The sequence below is a fragment of the Taeniopygia guttata genome, chromosome 8 (assembly GCF_048771995.1).
Source record: "Taeniopygia guttata chromosome 8, bTaeGut7.mat, whole genome shotgun sequence".
Lineage (NCBI taxonomy): Eukaryota > Metazoa > Chordata > Aves > Passeriformes > Estrildidae > Taeniopygia > Taeniopygia guttata.
In genome coordinates this window covers 29,451,280-29,471,960 of record NC_133033.1, presented here as the reverse complement: position 1 = coordinate 29,471,960, position 20,681 = coordinate 29,451,280, and the positions used below count along the sequence as shown (strand labels likewise).

Here is a 20,681-nt window from a genome sequence, read left to right as displayed (position 1 = left end):
AGCCATTTCTAAGGGCTTTATTTTTCAGGGAAAGGAAAAAAAAAACCAAACAAGAAAACCAAAGGAAAAAGGCACATTAACTAAGAAACTCAGTGTGACTTTCATTTATTGTCAGCAGTTTTTCAGGGAAGGGGTGAGTTCTGGATCAATCTCCTACACCACTCATGGCCTCCAGTAGCACATCAGCACCATCACCACCATCACGCTGTCCTCTCTCCGGGAGCAGTGGCAGCACCGCAGCTGGGCATATTGCTGGAGTACAGGCTCACCCCTGCAGCTTTTGGCACGGACTGGGAAGGAGCATCCCTGGCAAGAGCTCAGGCCCCACAGGATCTTGTGGCTGTGCAGTAAGTGCCTGCCTTGTGGCAAAAGCAGTGCTGAGGTACTTTATCCATTGTACTGGGGAAGCAGCAACTCCTGTCACAGGATCCAACACACCATAAATCGCCTTGGTCTCCTTCAGAACTGTTACCAGTTTGTATCATCTTCCCAGTTCAATTCCTCTTCTTCACCCCAGCCTGTAGCTTCAGCCTAGAATCACACAAAATTATCAAGATTAAGGTATGGGGAATGTACTGGTGTGCTTAGAACAGGCCCAGGAGCCGGGCAGGTGCCTGTGTGGCTTGGGATGGCAGAGCATTCATACAACAAAGCCCAAAGCCCAAAAATGAAGTGTCAGTATTTGCAGCTTATGGTCTTAAAGAACTTTGTCTTTAAGGTGATTCCTCTTGTAGTTCAAAAGCAGACTTAACAGGGAGTCTTATTTTGTTTTACTGTTGGTATCAAACCCACTTTCCATTAATAAAAGGATGCCATACATTAGATGATTTCTTTCCCCCAGGAAAGAGCTGTTTTCTTGTCATATTATAACTAAGTTTGATCTCCCCCCTTCCCACTGACAAAATGGGGTTGGGGTCGTGACAGTCACTGGACACGGTGCCACTTTGAAATGTCATAAACAACTTCAGTTAACAGCCCAGGCTCCTCTCCCCATGCTCCCTGCTGTTCCTGGGGTAGTTCTCTTGAGGCTGAATGAGCAAAACAATCTGAAGTCAACACCTGTTCCCTAAGGGCGTTACATGGTCAATTGGGAATGCTGCCTCCCCTCCTAGGAAACAGCAATGGTCTTTGGAGTCTCTCTGATTGGGCTACAGGGATTTATCTGCTTAAACTCCAGTTTTGTGACCCCACTGTGTCTCTGAAATAAAGAAACGTTTCAGCTATTCTTTCATGAAAACAACACATACACAAATCTTTACTCTGTAATCCAGAGGTTCAGGTTTCGTGGACTTTAATTTACAATGCTGTTATGTTTTGCTAGAAGAGGCAGGAAAAAACACTTCAGTCCTGAGTATTCTCTGTGCCTTAAAGCCCTTTCTGTTTGTGGTTAGGACCATGTCTGTTCAGCAGCCAGGATCTGGCCTTGTTTTACCTGTCTTGACAAACCAGAACTCTCCTTAACAAGTCCAGGATACAGCAGCGCTGGAGCTAAAACTGTAGTAGTGTACAAATGGAGTCCATTCCCTGTTTCCTAACAGAGCTCTCTCTGCTGTATCAAGTGCCCACTGCAGTACCTAGTGCCTGCTAAGGTGCTGTGTGCTGAGGAGCCTCTCAGGGCTGCAGTCACCTAAACCTCGAGCCTCTTACCTCAATCACATCAGCTGCTGCAAATTTGGATGAAAACAGCAGAGTCTGGGAGGCACCTTCTCTGCTGGACACCCCACCTGAGTCAGTAGGAACAACTGCTTCTGTCCTTGCCTCAGGTAAAATCAAGAGGGCGGAAGAAGGTTTAATGTCTGGGATCATGTCAGCAAACCAGTCCAGCTCTGGGTCTTGCACAGGTTTCCTCTTCACTTTGATCGTGAATTCTTCTCCCAGGCCAGACTCTGATGAAGACTTCAGCCTTTCCTGAAAGGTTTTTGGCAACACAGTTTCTCCCAATTGTTCCTCATGGTCCCACTTGTCATTGCTCCAGCTGTTCCCATGGCAAGACTTTGTGGGAGGACTCAGCCTGAGGCTTTTGAATTCTTTGCTCAGTTGATGGGTTCCTGGCAGAGGTCTTTCAGCTGCATCAGCCTGTGTCACAGTGGGGCAGTTTCCTGAGGACAGTTTACTACTGGAGCTCCTAGGTTCAAAGTCATCCCAAGGCTTCTCATCTATATCACGATCAGGAAAATAAGGTCCAGTGCTGCCCCGCAGCTCCCGGGGCTGAATTTGAATGTTCACAGTTTTCTCATTGTCTGTCTCCTCTGGCTCACTCCAGTCTGGCCACTCCTCTGCTGGCTTTTCTGAGGTAGTCAAAGAGCTCCTGCTGTTCCCCAGTGTATTAATGCTTCCAGGAATTCCATTCAGGGGGGGCTGAGTGCCTTGCTCACCTGTGGAAGACAAAGGTGTTACATACGCATTTAAAGAGAGCAAGTGCAGGCAGAGATGGAGTTAAGTCTAAAACATCTTGGCATTACAGGCACCACCTGGCATGGGAACAAGCCAGTAATTGATTGGAAAGCAAGCTCCTCTTGGATTAGAAAGCAGGGACACCTTCCTGCCTGCAAGGGAGGGAATTCACCTCAGAGCCCTGAGCAATACAAGCTGATTGCTGATAACCAAGAGGTGGCTGAGAAAAGCCTATGGAAGGAAACAATCAGCTTTGACTGTCAGGATGAGCTGCCCTGTAAATCCAGAGTACCTGCTGAGCTGTGAGGGGTGAAAGCACAGCACAGAATCTGCCATAAGAAAACAAGTTCAAGTCCAGGCACCCAGTCTGTGTATGTCAGCTTCCCACATAGCTATTCCCTAGGATGTTAAGGATCACACTCCCCTTCCTTCACTGTTGCCTTCTGTGGTTCACTGAAACTTCCAGATCAGCACATGGGGGCAGAAGGCACACCTCTCAAGCAACACTTCTTGGTGAACACTTGATTTCTGAAAGGAAGCACTAGGGTATGTTTTACCTGTTTTTGAAGCCAGGGGATTGTCCTGTTGCACGAGAAGCTTTTTGCCAGGTACATTTGCAGAGCTGGGGAACAAGCTGGGACTGCTCTTCAGGGGCCAAGAGGTTTGGTTTCTCTGATTGCTCACTCTGTGACTGGGGGAACCTGCCAGGATAAAGGGAAAGAAAGGACACAAGTCCACAAGGTGTGCTGTCAGTCTGTGCTGAACTGCCTGCAGCACTGGAATGTTCTTTTTGAACAACACTGAGGCCTGGCACAGCAATCCAACAGCTGCACCTCCTGATCCATATAAAACACAATACTCCTCTGTTGCTGCTGCCTGCAGCTCTTGTCAGTACAAAGTTCTGGCAACTGTACATGGTCAGCTTTGGTGAGATGTTCTTTCAAGAAACACACAGTGAATCAACTGATTAGGATCAGAGCAGATGCTTTAAAAATGCTGTTTGCCACCTGGCTGGATCCAAAATCCCAACTGCGTCACAAATCCCCTGGTACCTGTCTTGTACAAAAGCACTGCACTCACTCACAGCAATTCCAAGCATAAGCAAACCCATGACACTACCCAGACCCCTTTCCATGCCTGGGCATGGGCACAGCAGCTTCCTGGAATGAGAGTCTCTGCTCTGAAGGCTGACTGCCAGCTGCCCTCATATCCCAGCCTGAGGTGAGGTGGTGGTGGCCGTCAAGGCCATGCTCTGGAGCTGCCCAGTGCAGGTGTATTTCCCTGGCTCAGTGGTTGCAGGTCATTTTTGGGAGCTGCAGGGCACGATCAGTACTGGTGGTGACTTGCCAACACCAGCCTCAGCTGTGTGGGACCCTGTTGCCACCACTTCAAAATGGCAGTTTGGGCCAGTGCTGCACTTCCTCCCACAGGGCTGGTGTGTGTTCCCAGCAGCTGTGCCTGCCCAGGCTGGGGAGCACCAGTGCCTTCAGACACACATGGCCATGGGAAAGGACTGCAAGGAACACAGAGAACCCACCCCCTCCCCAGTGCCCTTCATTAAGGGCACATCCTTTGAGGGGCTTGAGCAAACAGCTTGTTAAGCATCATATGCTCAGCCTCTTGTGTTGCTTTTTGCAGTTCCTCACTCACTGTTAAAGGTGGGGCTTTTGTTGTTTATCAATAGTTAAATCAGATGTAAGTATAATCTGAAAAACAAACCTGGTTTCAGCCTGTGATCCAAAGTGGTTTATTTACTACACTCTACTAAAATAAATAATGTAAAGAAACTAATGCAGTGAGCCATCCACAGATTTTAATGAAGGGTGGTAGCTGCCAGTACACATAGACAGGAAGCAAGCACTCAGACTGATCTCTGTAGGTATTTCACTTGGTATCTCTATGTCTAAAGTTGCACAGGTGCTGACTTTTCCCTCGTTATAAACATTCTTAGTTTCCAGAGAAGCTTTCCCTTAGCATACTTGAGCAGATGCAGGGGCTACTCTCTTCACTTGCATTAGCTGAAAAGCCTCCAGAGAGCTGATAAAATAGGGAAGTTCGTATTCCTTTTCCAATCTATGAATAGAAATTGGGGGAAGAACATGAGATTTACTGTTTTGAAGAACAGAAAGGACAGAGGGAATATTAAATAACTGCCTATATAAGTCCTTTAGAAAGGAAGTGCAGTTTTTCCACAAAAGACACACACACTCTATCTCCTTTACTTACAGGAATTCTTAAATTAAGAAGAGGCTTCACTTTCTCCCAATATATTTGGTGTATTTAAAATACTTTTATATAACTCTTCTTCTGATATCAATTCTGTATCTGCAAATAGCACCTAACTTAAAATCCAAGTCTGGCTGCAAATTAGCTTTTTTTCAATTAACCTGTCACCAGGAACAGATTAATAACCCAAGAAATTCTGCCTACGCTGCTTGGACAGAACAGGCAAGCATCCCAAGAACACTGACTGTATCTTTTACCTTCTGGGGAGAGATCAGCAGTTTTCATGAAACTTGGTGCAGAGCTTTTGAAGATCTTTGTTCTTTCTCCACCTACAACCACTTCAGGCCCAAGCAGGGAGACGAGGACAGCCAGGCTGTGCAGGGTTATGGCCACGATGGAGTCACTGGTGTCCCGCAGGCCCAGCAACACCTGCACCAACAACACACTGCTGTCAGCACAGCAGAAAACCCTGCTTTGGCACTGCTTGCCTCCTCAAGTGTTACTTTTGCAGCACATCTCATTTCTAATCCTCTGCAGCTCCCAGTAGAGACTGGATGTTGTTTCATTGCATAAAACCAGCCTTACAGTTTGTGCTACCAATTAAGTAGCATGGCTGATGCTTGTGGGTGGATGGGGCTCAGCAACCTGGTCTGGTGGAAGGTATCCCTGCCTGTGGCAGGGGGTTAGACAAGATTAGATGGTCCCTAAAGTCCCTTCCAACCCAAACCATTCAGTGATTCTGTGAAATCCCAAATTCCAGGATACACCACCCATGGGCCTGCTGTCCCTAACCTGTGGCAATATGATGTTCTTCAGCTCCTCCCGAGAGAACAGCTCGGCGTAGGCGTGGATGTGAGAGAGCAGCACCATCCTCACGTGCTCCTCGTGCACCTCAAACAGCTTCAGCAGCACAGGGATCACGTGGGCCTGGAACAGGGCTGGCGACAGCAGGCAGCTGGTCTGGCTCTCCCCACTTTGCTCTAGGGAACAGAAGTGAGGATGGGAAAAGGTTGCTTCACCCACCAGAGACAGTTCACCCAGAAGCTACTGAGTGGTGACACCAGGATCATTGCTAATTCTCCTCCCAGCATCAGCAGAGCAGTGCAAAGGAGGAAGCACAGATAACTGTCCTTTCCAATTGTGTTTAGAGCATTTGTTCTGCTCACCACTCTTCCCTTGATTCAATGAAGCAACCGCTCTGAATTCATTCCAAACTTGTCAGGAATAATTGTGATGAGGAAGTATTTAAATGTCACCTTTCTTTGGGCCCAGCAGATGAGGAAGAAAACTCTTGACAGCTACAGGTTCTGCAAACACGAGCTGATTGAGTAGGAGAGGCACCAGCCGTGATGCTATCAGCTCCTCTGACAAGCCAGCCACCCTGTCCAGCAGGAATCTGCATTCCAGGAGACAGCAATTAGTATCAAGGCAACCTTCCATGCATTTATGCCTGTTTCCCTTAATATCATTTTCCCCTTTTTGTGTCTGACTCATCCAGAGACAGTGTCCCACTGCAGCCTCTCCCTCTGTCTGCATTCTAACCTACAGGGAGTAGCCTCTGCTGCTGCCTGAGGCAAAGCTAGCACGAGCCAGGAGCCAGAACCACATCCTGCAAAACCCACACCCGGATCAGGGGTTGGCACAAGCACATCCAGCTGGCACAGGAAGCTGCTGGAGCATCAAACTGCCTCAGAGCTGCTGGCATCTCCTGTGAAAAGCTACAGTCAAAACTGCAGCAGAGAGCTCTCCTCTCACTCCACACAAGGCCATCACAAGGGTTTTTCCTGCTGCTTTGGGAAAAGGCTCTTCTACCTACCACACAAGGGAACTTTCCCTTGCACAAAGAGAATCCCATTTTGAAACCACTTCCCATCTAATGAGGTCAACAGATTTGGTTTATCAAAGTTTAATTTTGTGCAACTGCTGTCTGACAGATTTTCATTTTAAAAATATTAATTATCAGTTACTGCTGTCTCTCTATGCTTGGAGGAGACCTGTGAAGGCCCCTCTGCCTGATGGAAGGGCAGAACTCCCTTATCTTTAAGCAAATTGTTCATCCCTTCCTCAGTAAACACTGCTGACACAGAGTTAATGAGAAACACTGAATGTTCATACTAAGGATACCCATTCTCCTCTTACTTCCTCCACTTAAGCCTCAAACTAATTAAAAATAACTGATGTATAAAATAGGCAGGAAAACAGTGCTCTGAGAACACCAAGGCTCTTTTATATGGGGAAAGAAAAAATCAGCTTCTGCCCTTTTCAGACCTAGATAATGCCATGATTACACAGAAAATTCCCTGACATAAAAATTCTTGGGGACCACAACAGTGGGATTTACTACAAGATGTTCCACTACTGCAGCTGAGACATCCATTAAAGGCAACAGCTTTATTCTTGCCACCATATGATTAACTCAGCCAACAAGTCTATTTGCAAACTCTCTCATTAGCAGCTGCATCACTCTGGAGGCTGGGGAGCATCAGGATGATGCAGAGCCCAGCAGGGACTGCTCCTCCTGAACAACAAACCAAGTCACAAGGAACTGGGAAGCAAGAGGTGGAGATTTCCTCTTTGATAGGGCTCTTACTTTGGCTGGAGTACCCCAAGTGTTACAGAGTGAACAAGGTTCTGCCAAAGCCACCAAATCTGTCACCTGAGGAAGTGGCTCTGGCCAGGAGCCTTCCCAGGTCCCCCACAATCCATTTGCAAAGTGTGCTTTATCATTCTGAAGTAAGAAGCTTCCACATTACAGTTCCTTCACTTACTTGAAAAATTCAGTTTTCTCCTCCTCAGACTTTAGTGTTAAGGTCTTCAGAAAATTCACAACTTCCAGAAAATCATTCCTAAGCACAAAACCAAAAGCTGTCAAGTGTAATCCTTATTGATGCTTAAACCACCCACTGTGAAGAGAAACCCCCACCACTCCTTTAGCAGAGAGAAGAGACAGAGGGACCCAAGTCAAATGCTGGGGGACCAAGTGCCAGCAAGGAGGTGACAGCTGAAGGATGCTGCTCAGCACCTCTTTGGGAGGGTGGTAACACCTTCTTAATTTAAGGAGCCTCTTTGTCAAAGATCCTGCAAGAGGCAGGGATTAAGTCTGCCCTCCCATCCCACCTTCACAAAACTGATGCTTTGCTAGCAGAAGTGAGCAGTATCAAGACAAGAGAGGCCTGGTGTTCCTGTCCTTACCTGAAGAACTCGTGGGACAGTAGGCTGGACAGTGGTGGGCGACACTTTGGGTCTGGGTGCAGCAGTGTACAGTGCAAGGTTTGCTGAAAGCTGGAGAGAGTATCTGCTGAAACTGAAACCCAGAGCACCTACAGTTAGATTTCTTTCTCCACACTGAACAAGATACATTCAGGAGTCCTCTGCCCACCCCCCACCAAACTTATTTTTAGCTCCAATTGACAGCAAAAGTGAAAAAGGAAGAGGAAAATAGCATATCCCTTCCTAACCTGCCTGGCTACTGGGCCTCTAAGGAGTGCTACTGTTCTCCCAAGAAACTTCCTGCTGCCTCTCTGCTGGAAGTGGCAACCCCTTCTCAGCTGTGGCTTTCAAGACCCACTTGCCACACCCCTAACCCTTGGGAAGACCAGAGCAGGTTTGGAGTCCTTGTGTCACAGGGGCTGGTGACCCCCAGCCACATCTGACCACATCCCCACAGGAAAAAAGTCTGCAAACAAGGAACAACACTGGCCAAGGAGCCCACAACACTCCTGCCAGCTGCACAGCGAGGTGGAATGTTCAGCCACACCAGGAATGAACCACAGGGCCTGTCGCCAGCAAAATAAACCAGTGTCATTCTCACCCTGATCATTGAGAACTGTCAGGAGATTCTCAACTGTTGTCCCAAAGGCGTAGGCGTCCCTCGCATGCCCGTAGCTGCTGGGCAGGATTTTGAAGTCTGCAGACTGAAAACAAAACAAAATAAAACAAAAACAACAACAACAAAAAAACCCAGCAAAGCAGGAGCTTATGAAATATGTGGTATTTTCCATAGGTCTTTATTCCCACCCCCCACCATATACACTCTCTAGTTCTTTTTATAGCACCAAAGCTTCACTGTGTACCCTACAAGCAGAATACTATGCTAAAAAAACCTCCACTGGGGAATTTATGACCCAAAGGAGTAACTCCATCATGATGAAACAACTCCCTGATGAATGCAGCTTTCAGCATTTCTATGGAAACAGGCAGTAATTAGAGAGCAGAAGAGTGCTCCTTCACCACAAGCAGCTCCAAGGATTCTCAATGGCCAGGCAGTGACTTAACAGGTAGGGAAAAGGCTGTGGTGGGAGTTACACAACCATGGGACCATAGTGATCTGGGTAATCTCAGCAACTACTCTGAGTTTTGCAAAACTTGGGTGATTTAGAAGCAACACAAAGCACTTGGAAAGTAGTATTACCTGTGCCCAAAACCATTCCCAAAGCAGGGACAGGACAGAGGAGGGACAAAAGGAACAGAGGAAACCTCAAGGGCCACTTCCCTTCCATTTAGGCATGAGGAAATACAACATGAATGTAAAAACATTTCCTGACCATCATGTTTTATTTTGCTGGCAGTGGGAACTCCGTGAGCTGTCACTCACCATCTCCTCGCAGGGGATGCACGACTGGTCTCGCACCGACCTCACGTGACGCAGGAACTGCAAGGACAGAGGGGCCATGAGCTGCCTGCGTGTCCCCCCAGTGCCAAGCAGCAGAGCAGGCTGTGCCCAGGGTCTGTGCCAGGGCTGGGGGGTGGCAGCAGCTGTGCCCCTGCCCCTTCTGCTGGCACCCAGGGCGGGCTGTGCCTGCTGCTGCCATGACTCTGCATAGCAGGCAGCAGAAATCAAACCAGGAATTGTTCTGTCTGCTTCCAAGCAGTGAAAATGCCACCAGCACAAACTAAGGAGACATTTAAATTATTTTCCTTAATGACTCGTTTTGACCTGAGTCTTCCTGCTTTTTTAAAATTTTTGTATCAGTCCAGAAGGGCACTCTCCAGCCAGCAGTGTCCCTTAGAAAAGCAGCTGGGTTTTGCCTAATGAAGAATTAATTTGTGTGGACATTTTAGTTTATAGTAATGGTGCCCTCAGAGCAAAGATTGAGGACAGAGCTGGAAGGGAGCCAACACATGTAATAGCAAATCCAGCTAAGTGGAAGGACTTGGGCCTTCACCCCCATAGATGGCCAGATTCCAGAGGCCAGGAATCCTCCCCTGGGCATCCAGGGTGCACTTGGCTTGGCTCTTACCTCTGGGGTGGCTTCACTGAAGTTACAGACTGTTTCCATTCCTCCCAGCTTCCAGTGCCCATCCTCGCTCACAAACACGGATGACAAACAGACATTGTTATGCGTTAGGTTTCCCTAAAACATAAAAACCCAAAAAAAGGTAACTGACTTCGGGGATAGATGAAGATGTAGAATCTTAATTAGCATTAACTAGGTACTGCAGGGGGCTGAGGGAAAGCTGCCAAAAAACCACACAGTTCCTCTGGGACTTTGTAGGTGACCAGCAAGTGCCAGGCAGGAGGGCCAGGGTTTTAGAGCAGACAAAGCCCCAATTGTCACAGCCCCTGCCATGCAACTGCAAATCCAGGGAAGTTCTCCAGCTGTGAACACAAAACCCCAGAGCTGCAGTCTGAGCTGGGATTTACCTGCACTCCTGGGCAAACACACAGTGCCCAGACAGGGCAGCAGTGACACCAGCCTCAGCAACAGCCATACACAAACACCAAGCAATCCCATTTCCCTAACGTGAGAAGTACTACAAGCAGATTCATGAACTGAGAACCGCTTCTTGCCTCATTTCCACAACATTTTCAATTACCCTTCCTCCTCCAAAGCAGGCAAGTTTAGCAGCTCCAGCCTACAAGAACCGTGGGGCACATGTCTGTCTTTTTTGGGAGGAATCAGCAGTGAGTCACCCAGACAAGGCCACAACGCTCTCCTGTCACATTTCCTCCATCTCCCACCAGAACCTGATGATGCTGCCAGGGGTACCTACCCTGTCATGGAGGAAGATGAGTGCCAGCAACACATCGTAGATGCCTGCACAGATTTCTGCAGCAGAGAGCGTCTCCAGGACCATCTCCAAGGGCTTCACCCGCTCCGTAACCAGGTGGATCCCGTTGGCTTCCACGGTGCAGGAGAGGAAGCGCAGAAGGCAAGGGTGGCGCAAGGTTTTCAGGTGCTTCCAGGAACAAAGACGTCTGTTAGCCCTCCTCTGAGCCAGCTCCTCCAGAAGCAGAGCTTAGTCCTGCCCCCATAGCCACGTTATCTCATGGAATTCAGCAGCCCATCCCTGCTCCTCACCAAGCAAACTTCCTCACTCAGACTGTAGGACTTTTATAAGACATTGAAACAGAATCATAGAATGGTCTGGGTTGGAAGGATGTTAAGGACCGTCTTGTTCCATCCCCTTCCCATAGGCAGGGACACCTTCCACTATCCCAGGTTGCTCCAAGGCCTGCCCAGCCTGGCCTTGACACTTCCAAGGATCCATGGGCAGCCACAGCTTCTCTGTGGGCAGCCTGTACCTCACCACCCCCACAGAGAAGAATTTCTTCCCCTCTAGCCAATCTAAACCTACTCTCTCTCAGTTTGAAGCCATTTCCCCTTGTCCCGTCACTACATGTTCTTGTCTCTCCATCTGTCTTGTAAGCTCCCTGCTGGCAACGGATGGAGAAAATCTTACACAGAATAAAAGTCTTACTCAATAATAAATATGGTATTTTGGGTGGGATTCACCCACAAAAAACCCCTGACTTGCATCTGCAGGAGGCAGCACCCTGCAAAGGCAGGCAGGCACTGCTGTCTGAACATTGCTGCCCCAGCATGCAGCACACACTGAACTCTGCACCTGCCAACCCCCTTCTGCCCCACGGCCAGGCTGGCTTCCACTTTCCTCCTGCCCCCAGTCCCAAGGTTTGACCCCGTTAACTCATTCCCACCTGCCAGTGAAAGGAGGGACACTGTGCAGCGTGTCCCAGGCACGGGCAGTACCTTGGCAGCTTTGTTGACCTTCTCCTCGCTGTCCCGCCTGTACACGAACACGGAGGCCAGTTTGCCATCCTGGAGCACGGCCGGGTAGATGGTGTGCCCGCTGGGCAGCGTGCAGGGCGGCTCCTCCAGGCTGTAGCTCTTCAGAGCACTGTTCTCTGAGCCCATGCCTTGCACAGCTCCCCTGCTCACCACCAACAGGCCCTGGCTGAAGGAGGATTTGCTTTGGGCAGGTTTAGTTCCAGTGGGCGCTGTCCAGGTCACGTTCAGAGCATTTTCTGCAAAGCACGGAACAGCCATGAAGAGCCTCCTCCTGCCAGTATCCTCCCCTTGAGCTTAAGGGCAAGAATAAAATCCCCAAAGTTTACTTTGTAAAGGAAACCCAGTGACCACAAAAGGGTTTGGATCAACATGTGAGCAGCTCTCAGTGGTGGGGCTTGGACATCACTGGCACCTGTGTCAGACCTGGCTGCCAAGCTGAGATCCAGCAAAAGCAGGATCCACCAACACCCCCAGCCACACACAGACACCCACTCCAAGGGTTGAACTGACACGAAGCACAGTCAGCAGTTAGAAAGTGTGACTGCCACTCCACAAGGAGCCTCTGGCCTTCTCAAAAACACCATTCTTCAATTCTCCAGGCCAGAGAAGAATTCAGCGAAGGAGGAAGAGTTACTATCTGGATTTCAGGAGGTTACCTATAGCCAGGCACCCTCCTCCAGGAGCACGTTTTCCCCCTTGATTACCTTCTCTCCATGTGACAAATATTCCTTCTGCCTGCCAACCCTTTCTTCCTCCCACAGCCTGTCAGGAAGAGGCTGACACAGATTTCTGTGCTGTTTCCTCACACACAAAACCAGTAAAACAAACATACTGATTGCAGAGGCTTTTTGGAAAGCACTGATCCAGTACATGCTCTGTCATCAGGCTTGTGACCACAGGCCATGGATGAGACCTGAACCTGTCTGCACACAGAAGTCAGCAAACCTTCCTCAGGAATCAGAGGGACAGAGCAAATCCTCAGTTTTCAGGAAAAGTGGGGGGAAATCTCCCACCCCCAGGCTTTTTTTTTTTTTTTTTGCCAACTGGAGAATTGCTTTATTGTTGTTGTTTCCAGCCATGACCTGAGGCTTCAGGGAGGAAACAGCACAGGAGTCTCCCAGCTCCCCAGCAGAGCTGTGCCACCCAAGCTGCTGCTCTGGCCCCTCACCTGTGTCTCCAGTTAGGTCTCCCACGAGCCCTGAGGGCAGAAGTGCTCAGGGCCTTTGGAAAGAGAGCTGGTCTGTTACAGTTCCCTGGCTCCTTTAACCCACCTGAGGGTACAACAACCCCTGCAGCCTGAAACGGGGGGGAACAGGGGCTTTTAATTAATTCTGTGTCCTGATCCACCTAAAATCTGAATTGGATTAACTACAGAACTTGCAGCTTCCTCATTCTCTCCCCTCTGGTGTCAGGCATGGATCTGCACCTTTTCAGCACTGATTCCTTAAATGGGACCTTTTAAGACGTAAAGAGAAAGTTCTGGAAGTTTAAACTGCAGCTTCCCAGCACTGCACAGAGGGGCTGACAGGTGAAAAGGAAACACAACGCAGCACTAGCACACATCTCTAAACTGGATGTTTTTTGGTGAACTCCCTGGCACAAAAGCATTCATGCTGCCCTCAGACAGAACGTTCTCCTCCCCAGACAGAACCTTGGAGCTGTGCCCTGGCTGCCCCAGGTTATCCCTCCTCACCTGTGTGCAAGGCAGCTGCTGTTCCTGGGCACAGCCAGCGCATTTCTCTGCATTCTGCTCTTCCCAGCTGTGCCTCATTTAGTTGTTCTACCTCAGTGATTCCTCACTCAGCACACCTGAAAGTATCTGGGCTGACCTGATGCCTCAGGCTCCTTCAAATACACATGGACATATTTGGCTACACAGAGTTCAGGAAGAGAATCATAGAATGGTCTGGGTTGGAAGGGACTTTAAAAGCTCAACTCATTCCACTCCCCTGCCATGGGCAGGGACACCTTCCACTATCCCAGGCTGCTCCAAGCCCCATCCTGCCTGGCTCTGGGCACTTCCAGGGATGGGGCAGCCACAGCTTCCCTGGGCAACCTGTGCCAGTGCCTCACCACCCTCAAAGGAAGAATTCCTTCCACACACCTCACCTAATTTTCCCCATTTGCAGCCATTCCCACCTTGTCCTGTCACATCTCCTGACGAAGAATCCCTCTCCAGCTTCCCTGTAAACCCTTCAGACACTGGAAGGCTGCTATGAGGTCTCCATGCAACCTCCTCCAGGCAGAACCTCGACTCTACCAGCCACAGGGGAGGTGCCCCAGTCCCCTTATCAACTTCATGGCCTCCTCTGGAGTTGTTCCAACAGCTCCATGCTCTTCTCATGTTGAATATTGCAACACCAGAGACACCCTGGTGCCTGTGATGCACCTGAGATCTGCTGTAGGACAGCCTGCTGCAAACACACCGCCCTTCGCCCTTCTCCGGGGAGGCTCCTCTCAGCATCAAACACGGAGCAGCCTGTGGCACCCCGAGCTTTGCAGCTTTTTAATGGCTATTGAATCTCCAGCTGGCAAAAGCATCTGCAAAGGTCTATTCCCAGGTGTGGCTCCCCAGAGCCAAAACAAACCATTACTCACACAACTATGTAAGAGCATTAACCCTTTTGTATCTTATTTTCAACAGATTGTCAACGTGAAGGTCAGATGCGATACACAGAACACCCTGGGACAGAGAGGAGCCCAGCAGAGAAAGTCGGGGGGCCTGGTAGTAAAGGGCAATGTGGATTTGCTACCAGAAAGAGGTGGAATTTCCATTCAGCGTCCTTGCGGAGTGAATGACAGCCGCATACAGAGAATTCACCTGAAACACACAGCAGCTCACAGAGGCTGTTCCCGGCTTCCCAGGGGCTGGCAGCGGTGCCAGAGGCTTCGCTCCCGCAGGCAGAAGTGTCCCGGCGAGACACCTGCAGATGTCCGCCCGGCAGACCCTCAGCAGCCCGGTGGACAGAAGCCGCGCTCCCCCAAGGCCGGTCCGAGCCCGGGCACCGGGCAGAGCGCGGTTTCCCCACAGCGGCTCCCCGGGAACCCGGTACCGCCGGCTGCGGGCACAGCACAGCGGAGCCGCCGCTGCGGGAGCTTCGCCCGGGAGCTGCAGCCCCGCGTCCCCAGCGGGGCTGGCAGGGCCCGGCCCGCCCGTCAGACCCCGTGGCGGCCCTCAGCCCCGTCCCCGTTCACCTGTCCGCGCCGGGCCGGGGCTCCGGTGCCGCTGGGCCCCGCCGGCCGCTCCGCCCGCCCGTCCGTCCTTCCGCCCGGGCCGGCCGCGCCGCCCGCCTCGCGCGCCCCCTGCCGCCCGGCGGCCGCAGCGCCCCCGGCGGAGCGCCCGCCGCCATTTTGGGCTCCCTGAGGAGCGGCGGCCCGGAGCCCCGGGGCCGGAGGGAAGCTGTGAGAGCCCTGGGGCCGCCACACCGCATCACCCCGCAACGGCTCCGGGCGCCTCCGAAACACCCGGGGGATGGCGCCTCCAACACCTCCCTGGGCAGTCTGTTCCAATGCCTGACCGCCCTGACAGTGATTTTTTTTACTGCCGTGTCTCAGCTGGGCCATTCCCCCCTGTTCTCCCGGGCTGAGCCCAAGCTGGCTGCGATGAGCTCCCCGAGCTCCTCCGAGCTCCTCAGCCCGGCTCCCGCACGCCCCTCACAGCATCCCCTCGCTCCCTCGCGAGCCTTGTTGCCCTTCTTTGGGCACGCTGCTGCCCCTTAGTGTCCTTAAAATAAATTTTTAAATCTTGTCCTCCCCGTGCCCCGCTCGGGTCGGGCCGCAGCCCGGGAGCCCAAGCGAGGCAGGAGGTCTGACACCTGAGGGGATCCATTTAATGCCGTTACAGCCAACTGCTCTCCGTGCTGCGGCCTGAGGGGACTCCGGGGAGAGATTTCACCTGAGTGTTTTGGCCGGCGGAGCGAAAGCTGAAAGGAGCGGCTCCAGAGCGGTGGGAGGTCTGAGCTGTTCACACGCCGTTTCCATCCCGCCGCTGTTATTCCAGCTCCTGCAGCGCCAGGCCGTGAGGATGTGGTTTGCTCAGCTTTGCTCAGCCGCTCCCAGCAGCGGCGCAGCCCAGCCCCGTGGCCTCGTCTAGACGCGGTTTAATGGCCAGGGCAGAGCGTTTAACACCGGTGGTCTGAGCTGTGCAAGCGCCTTGGCTTTCTGTAGGAACTCAGCTCCACGAGTTTAACCTGCGCTGAGTTTTGTGCTGCCAAATCCAGCACGGACTGTGTAGAGGATGTGCATTAGCAATACGCTTTCCCCCCTCGAAATGGACAGCATTTCCAGGGCTTGGACAGCGCAGATGATCCCAGACACACAGGTCTGCTGGACAGTGGCTCAGCCATGCCAGAGTCCCTTCAGCACAGCTACAGCTCTGCTCCCTGGATAGCAAAAGGGATTCCACAGATCCACAGCCCAGCTCCGCTCAGCTGAGCCTCACTGACTGTTCAGGCGAGCCAGGAGAGAGAATTTCTCCTGTGACTGTGCAGGGGAAGGGCTGTAAGGTGACATGTCAGGGATAATATGGTGACAAAGTGCTAGGAGGAGCCTGCTCCTCTGGCAGGATGTGCTGGTGGATGGATAATCTGGGGCTTTTTTAAAAAAAATAATATGGTGGAGGAACAGGGTGCAGGAAAATAAAATGAGTCACAGTATGACATATGTAGTATGTCACACATTGCAGGGTAATATAATGCACACAGGAACACAAACTAAATAAAGTTCAGGTACACCACCTCTATCTGTCAGAGGCAGGAAAGATCCAGAGTCTTTGGCCCAAATGGGACAGACACCTAAAAAGATCCTGGCCCCGAAGTGCAAACTAAGGGGAACTGTGAACATTAGTCACCAGTTAATCCAAGGGGCCAACCATGGGTTTGTATGTCCTGTGTGTGTTTGTGGCAGGGCAAAGGCAGAAGGTCAGAAGACCTAAATAACTGGAAGTAAAGATAAAAACTCCTCGTAAGCAACAACTGATTTCTACTCACAGCCTACTCATCCTCGGCTCCAGCTTCAGGCTCTGGTGTGATTCATGTGGCTGTCAGGAAGAAAAAGCAAACTTTGGCTGTTCTGCATAATTTCTGGTGTTTCCTTTGCTGGGCTGTCTCTGTGGAGCAGCATTCTTTCCCTTTCCCTGCTTTTCCCCAGTGATTCCACTGTTCCACACAGGCTGAAGTGTCACTGAGGGGTGTGCCCTGCTCAGGGTCCTGTCAAGGTGCTGCACAAAACCCCAGCTGGGCTTCTGCTCCCAGACTTCACCATTTGCCTTTCCTAAGCACAGCCAACTGGGTTCCTCCAGAGAATAACCCAGGGATTAGGATTAGGAAGGTGTGAACCCCTCAAGGGCAGAGGGAAGAGATGGAACCAGCAGGATTACAGATCTCCTAGCAAATGCCTCATTAGGATTGGAACTGGTTCTTTAAGTCAGTTGGGCAAGAAAAGATTGGCATAGTGGAGAGAGAGACACCTGGTGACTGCAGAGGGGGATGGGGCAAAAATCCCTTCCATGGATTCAATGCATGTAATGTCTAAAGGAGCACTGCCTTATAATCCCAGAATGGTTTAGGTTGGAACGGACCTTAAAGCTCATCTCATTTCAGCCCTGGGCAGGGTCACCTTCCTCTAGACCAGGCTGCTCCAAGCCCCATCCAGCCTGGCCTTGAACACCCCAGGGATGGGGCAGCCACAGCTCCAGTCTGCTCCCAGTACACAGACATTGCCCAGCTCAGCCTCTGCCAGGCCAGGGGCTTTGGGAAAGGCACAGGGAACAGAGGCTGCACTGGTGCTCCCACTGATGCCTTCTCCAGGGATGTCCCACTGCTGCATGGCCATGTGAATTACAACTACAGCACAGCAGCTTTTTGCTTCGAATGATATTTCTCAATTTCTTAATAAACAGAAGTGGGTTTCTTATTTTTAGGGGGCAGGGACCCCAGCATATTTTTTCCAGCTCTGGAAAAATCCATGTTTTTATTCAAGTGTATGTCCAGACCAAGTGGCTGCAAATACCACCCTGTGACTACGAAACCCATGCAGGGGAGTGCAGCCCTCCTCTGTCTGTGCAGCTCCAACATTTCTCTTGGCACCTCAGAACTCTTTGAGAAGAAAACCTCACAAACTTAACCTGAAGGAAAAAATGAGCAGATCACAAGAGCTTCAGGGGTGACATGAACTGCACCAGGAAGTCAGCTCAGTTATTTGATGGGCTTTGAGGATGGTCACAGAGGGAATGGAGGCTGTCGCCCCTCTCAGCCTCTGGCCATGGTGAGTGGACAGCTGAGTTTACCAGTGCTGCACTACAGGAATTCCATAAAAGAACCTGCCAGAGGGACCCAGAATCTCTTGCATCTAAACAGAGCTTGTCCTGCTTATTCCAGAGGAAGATACATCCTGTTCCTGTTTCATTTAATCCAGAGTGGATACAATTAAAGAGAATCAGAGTAGTCCAATTTCAGAATGAAATGCACATGTTGAACTGCAAACAGCTCCACAACCCCCTGCATATTAGGGAACCTTGAATCAGGTCCTCCATGAGCTCTCAGGGAGGAGAACAGTTCTTTACTTTTGCTTTCCCCCACCCTGTTGCCCTGGAAAGCTCCTAAGAAGTGGTGTAGTACAAATAATAATTGAACACGAGATCTTAGGCGGCTGCGTGGAGCAGATTGCTCCTAGAAATGAGCCCGTCCATCTGCACAAAGCCTCTCTAATAGCTACCAGCCGTAGGAGCTTCTCAGCCATTGCTTATTTCACTGTGCTATTAACTTTACAGCCTCATTATATCCAAAACACTTGCCTGACCAAACTCATTAATTAATTAGCAGCAGGCTGGGAAAGAGGATACTCCTAGGATGATTCAGGATTGCTGCTGTAGGGAAAGAAAAGAGGAGCTCTACAAAGGCTGGAAGAGAAACCAGGAAAAAAGAGGACAGAAGTTGCTAAAAGAAAGCAGATCCCTCCTTGCCCTGTTTTGTGCAGCATACAGTACCCAGGGACTGAATCCATAAAATACAGATAATTAAAGAGGTCAGACTCTCCCCTCTTCCTCTGACACCCAAAGGAAAAGGGATATAGGAAATGTGAAAAGTCTATGTGCTGCTATCTTTTCTCCCCCTTTCTGGCTCAGGAACTGTAATTAAAGGGAAAATCATACTTTATCCTGCCTTGAAAGTGCAGTGACACAGCTGGTTTTCATCTTGGCGAGCAGGCTCTGTCCTCGGGCTACTAAGTGCTGAGTAATTTTTACCAAGCTCTGTTTTCAGATAAATGATGTTCTTTTCTTAGCTGCTGCCAGGCAAAGCTACAAATACTTGATCTTTTATTCTTTTCCCATAAACTCCTAACACTGAATACTAAAAATGCAGCCAGAGATTTTTTCCACTGCCATTTATTCTCAGCACGGTCACAACTGTATTACAATTACAGACACCCACCCTTCACTGGAGCTCCACTGCAGCTCCTCGTTAACCTGAAGCTTCCAATTAAAGGCTCCTTCAGTTTCATTGATAGTTTGCATATACTCCAAGGACCCACTTCATTTTGGTTTCCCCCCAAAACACATTCCATGAGAAGGGCAACTGCTTTAAATAACTTCACACTAATTTCTGGAAAAGCCTAACGAGCAAGTGCCAGTCTCAGAAGCCTGAGTGTGCAATTTGGGGGATTTCTCTCATAGCTATAACTATAAAAATATCTCAAAGCTTTTGCCTGAACATAGCACAACCTCTGGGCAAAACAACACTGGAAACCCATTAGTGTAGTTCAAGTTTTCTGCCATGTTTTTTACTGAGATCTTACCTGTTCTAAAAAACTGCGTTAAGAATTAATTAAAAATGGTAGAGAAAATAATTTTTAAAATACTGCTTCATCTTGGCAATACTGTTCTTCCACCTACCTCCAGTGAGTGAAGCCCTGAACAAGTAGCCAGCACAGAGAGAAGGCTGAAAACTGGCATGAAATATCATGGCTAATTTTAGACTTGTTTCCAGTCATGCAGCTGGGAACACAGGGAGTAATGGTGCTTATAAAAGTACTTGCACACTTTGTTAAAATAACACAGGGTTTCAAAACAATTTTTATTTCAAAGGTATTTTTGAAGTATAAGACTAAGAGTTTGTCAGATTCCCCAAACAATCCCATGCCTTTGAAGATCACCTTCCTAGCACAGACCCCAGTCTTATGGAATTACTAGTAACTGGTTTTATAGGAACAGCCCCTGATGCAAGTCAACTTTCTGTTTAAACCATAAAGGAGGGATGAAGAAGAAGAAAAACAAATCTGCAAATCAACAGGTATTAACAAAAGAAAAAGCATGAGGCAGAGGTAACTTTTCTTTTCAAAAGTGAAAATTTGAACTGCTGCCTTGGTAACTGTGGCAGAGAGGGCATTATCATCCTTTTCTTCTGTCTGTTACAGTGGGCATGCACAGCTGAAGAACGGCTTTAGCCTGAATTCTGTTTGCAGGTTGTTTCAAAACATGACATAAAATAATCACCACACTGCAAGTCCAGTGTGAAGGGGTCCTGGCCTGACTCTGCTGCTCACTGATCCCTGCTTAGATCCACCTTAAACCCCAGAAACGAGCAGGACAGGATGGATTTGTGTTTCCACATAGGGAAGCTGGGGTAAAGCCTCTGGATTCTGAACAGTGTTTCTTGCTCTTGCTGGCCCTCAGGATGGATGTGGCTGTCTCCTCCCAGCCTACAGAACTCTGTTTAAACACTAGGGTAAAGGTATTCTGTTGTGTAGTTTCTATTTTTAAGTGTTTTCAAGCATTTAAAATGGACTGTAAATGTCTGAAGCTCGAGGGGAGTGAATCTATGCTATCTTTCCATTATTAAATTGGTGATCCAGGACTGGACTTTGGTCCAAACTATGTGTCAGGGCAGTGCCAGGCGACGCTGAGGCTCAGTGGTGTTCTGTGACTGAAGTGTGAGGGAAACAGTCCACGTTAAACACACTGAACATGGAGCACTCTTCTTAAGTGCCTTGTAAAACACTCAAAACATTGGTTAGAAACACATTCACCACTGC

General features: G+C 49.7%; 1 protein-coding gene across 3 annotated transcripts; it reads right to left on the bottom strand.

The window, feature by feature from the left end:
• Positions 1–89: 89 nt before the first annotated feature.
• Positions 90–15,706, bottom strand: SCYL3 (SCY1 like pseudokinase 3). 3 transcript variants are annotated; one of them, XM_030279673.4, is made up of 14 exons: positions 15,547–15,706; positions 11,613–11,887; positions 10,615–10,800; positions 9,861–9,974; positions 9,215–9,271; positions 8,432–8,534; positions 7,813–7,924; positions 7,389–7,466; positions 5,877–6,016; positions 5,413–5,600; positions 4,878–5,049; positions 2,952–3,095; positions 1,648–2,375; positions 90–531 (listed from the first exon to the last, which is right to left on the bottom strand). In XM_030279673.4, exons 2-14 carry the CDS (start codon positions 11,775–11,777, stop codon positions 469–471), a joined length of 2,250 nt encoding a protein of 749 aa, XP_030135533.4. In that variant the 5' UTR covers positions 11,778–11,887; positions 15,547–15,706; the 3' UTR covers positions 90–468. The 3 variants fall into 3 exon arrangements, with proteins under 3 accessions (XP_030135533.4, XP_030135531.4, XP_030135532.4); XM_030279671.4 differs by lacking the exon at positions 15,547–15,706 and adding an exon at positions 14,847–14,976; XM_030279672.4 differs by lacking the exon at positions 15,547–15,706 and adding an exon at positions 14,473–14,839.
• Positions 15,707–20,681: the final 4,975 nt, after the last annotated feature.

Coding starts and splice junctions, on each gene's coding strand:
- SCYL3 (XM_030279673.4), bottom strand. CDS start 11,777: ATGGGCTCAGAGAACAGTGCTCTGAAGAGCTACAGCCTGGAGGAGCCG. Junction 7,925..8,431: donor GACAGTTCTCAATGATCAGG/GTGAGAATGACA, acceptor TCTGGGTTTCAG/TTTCAGCAGATACTCTCTCC. Junction 3,096..4,877: donor TGCTGATCTCTCCCCAGAAG/GTAAAAGATACA, acceptor TTATCCTGGCAG/GTTCCCCCAGTCACAGAGTG.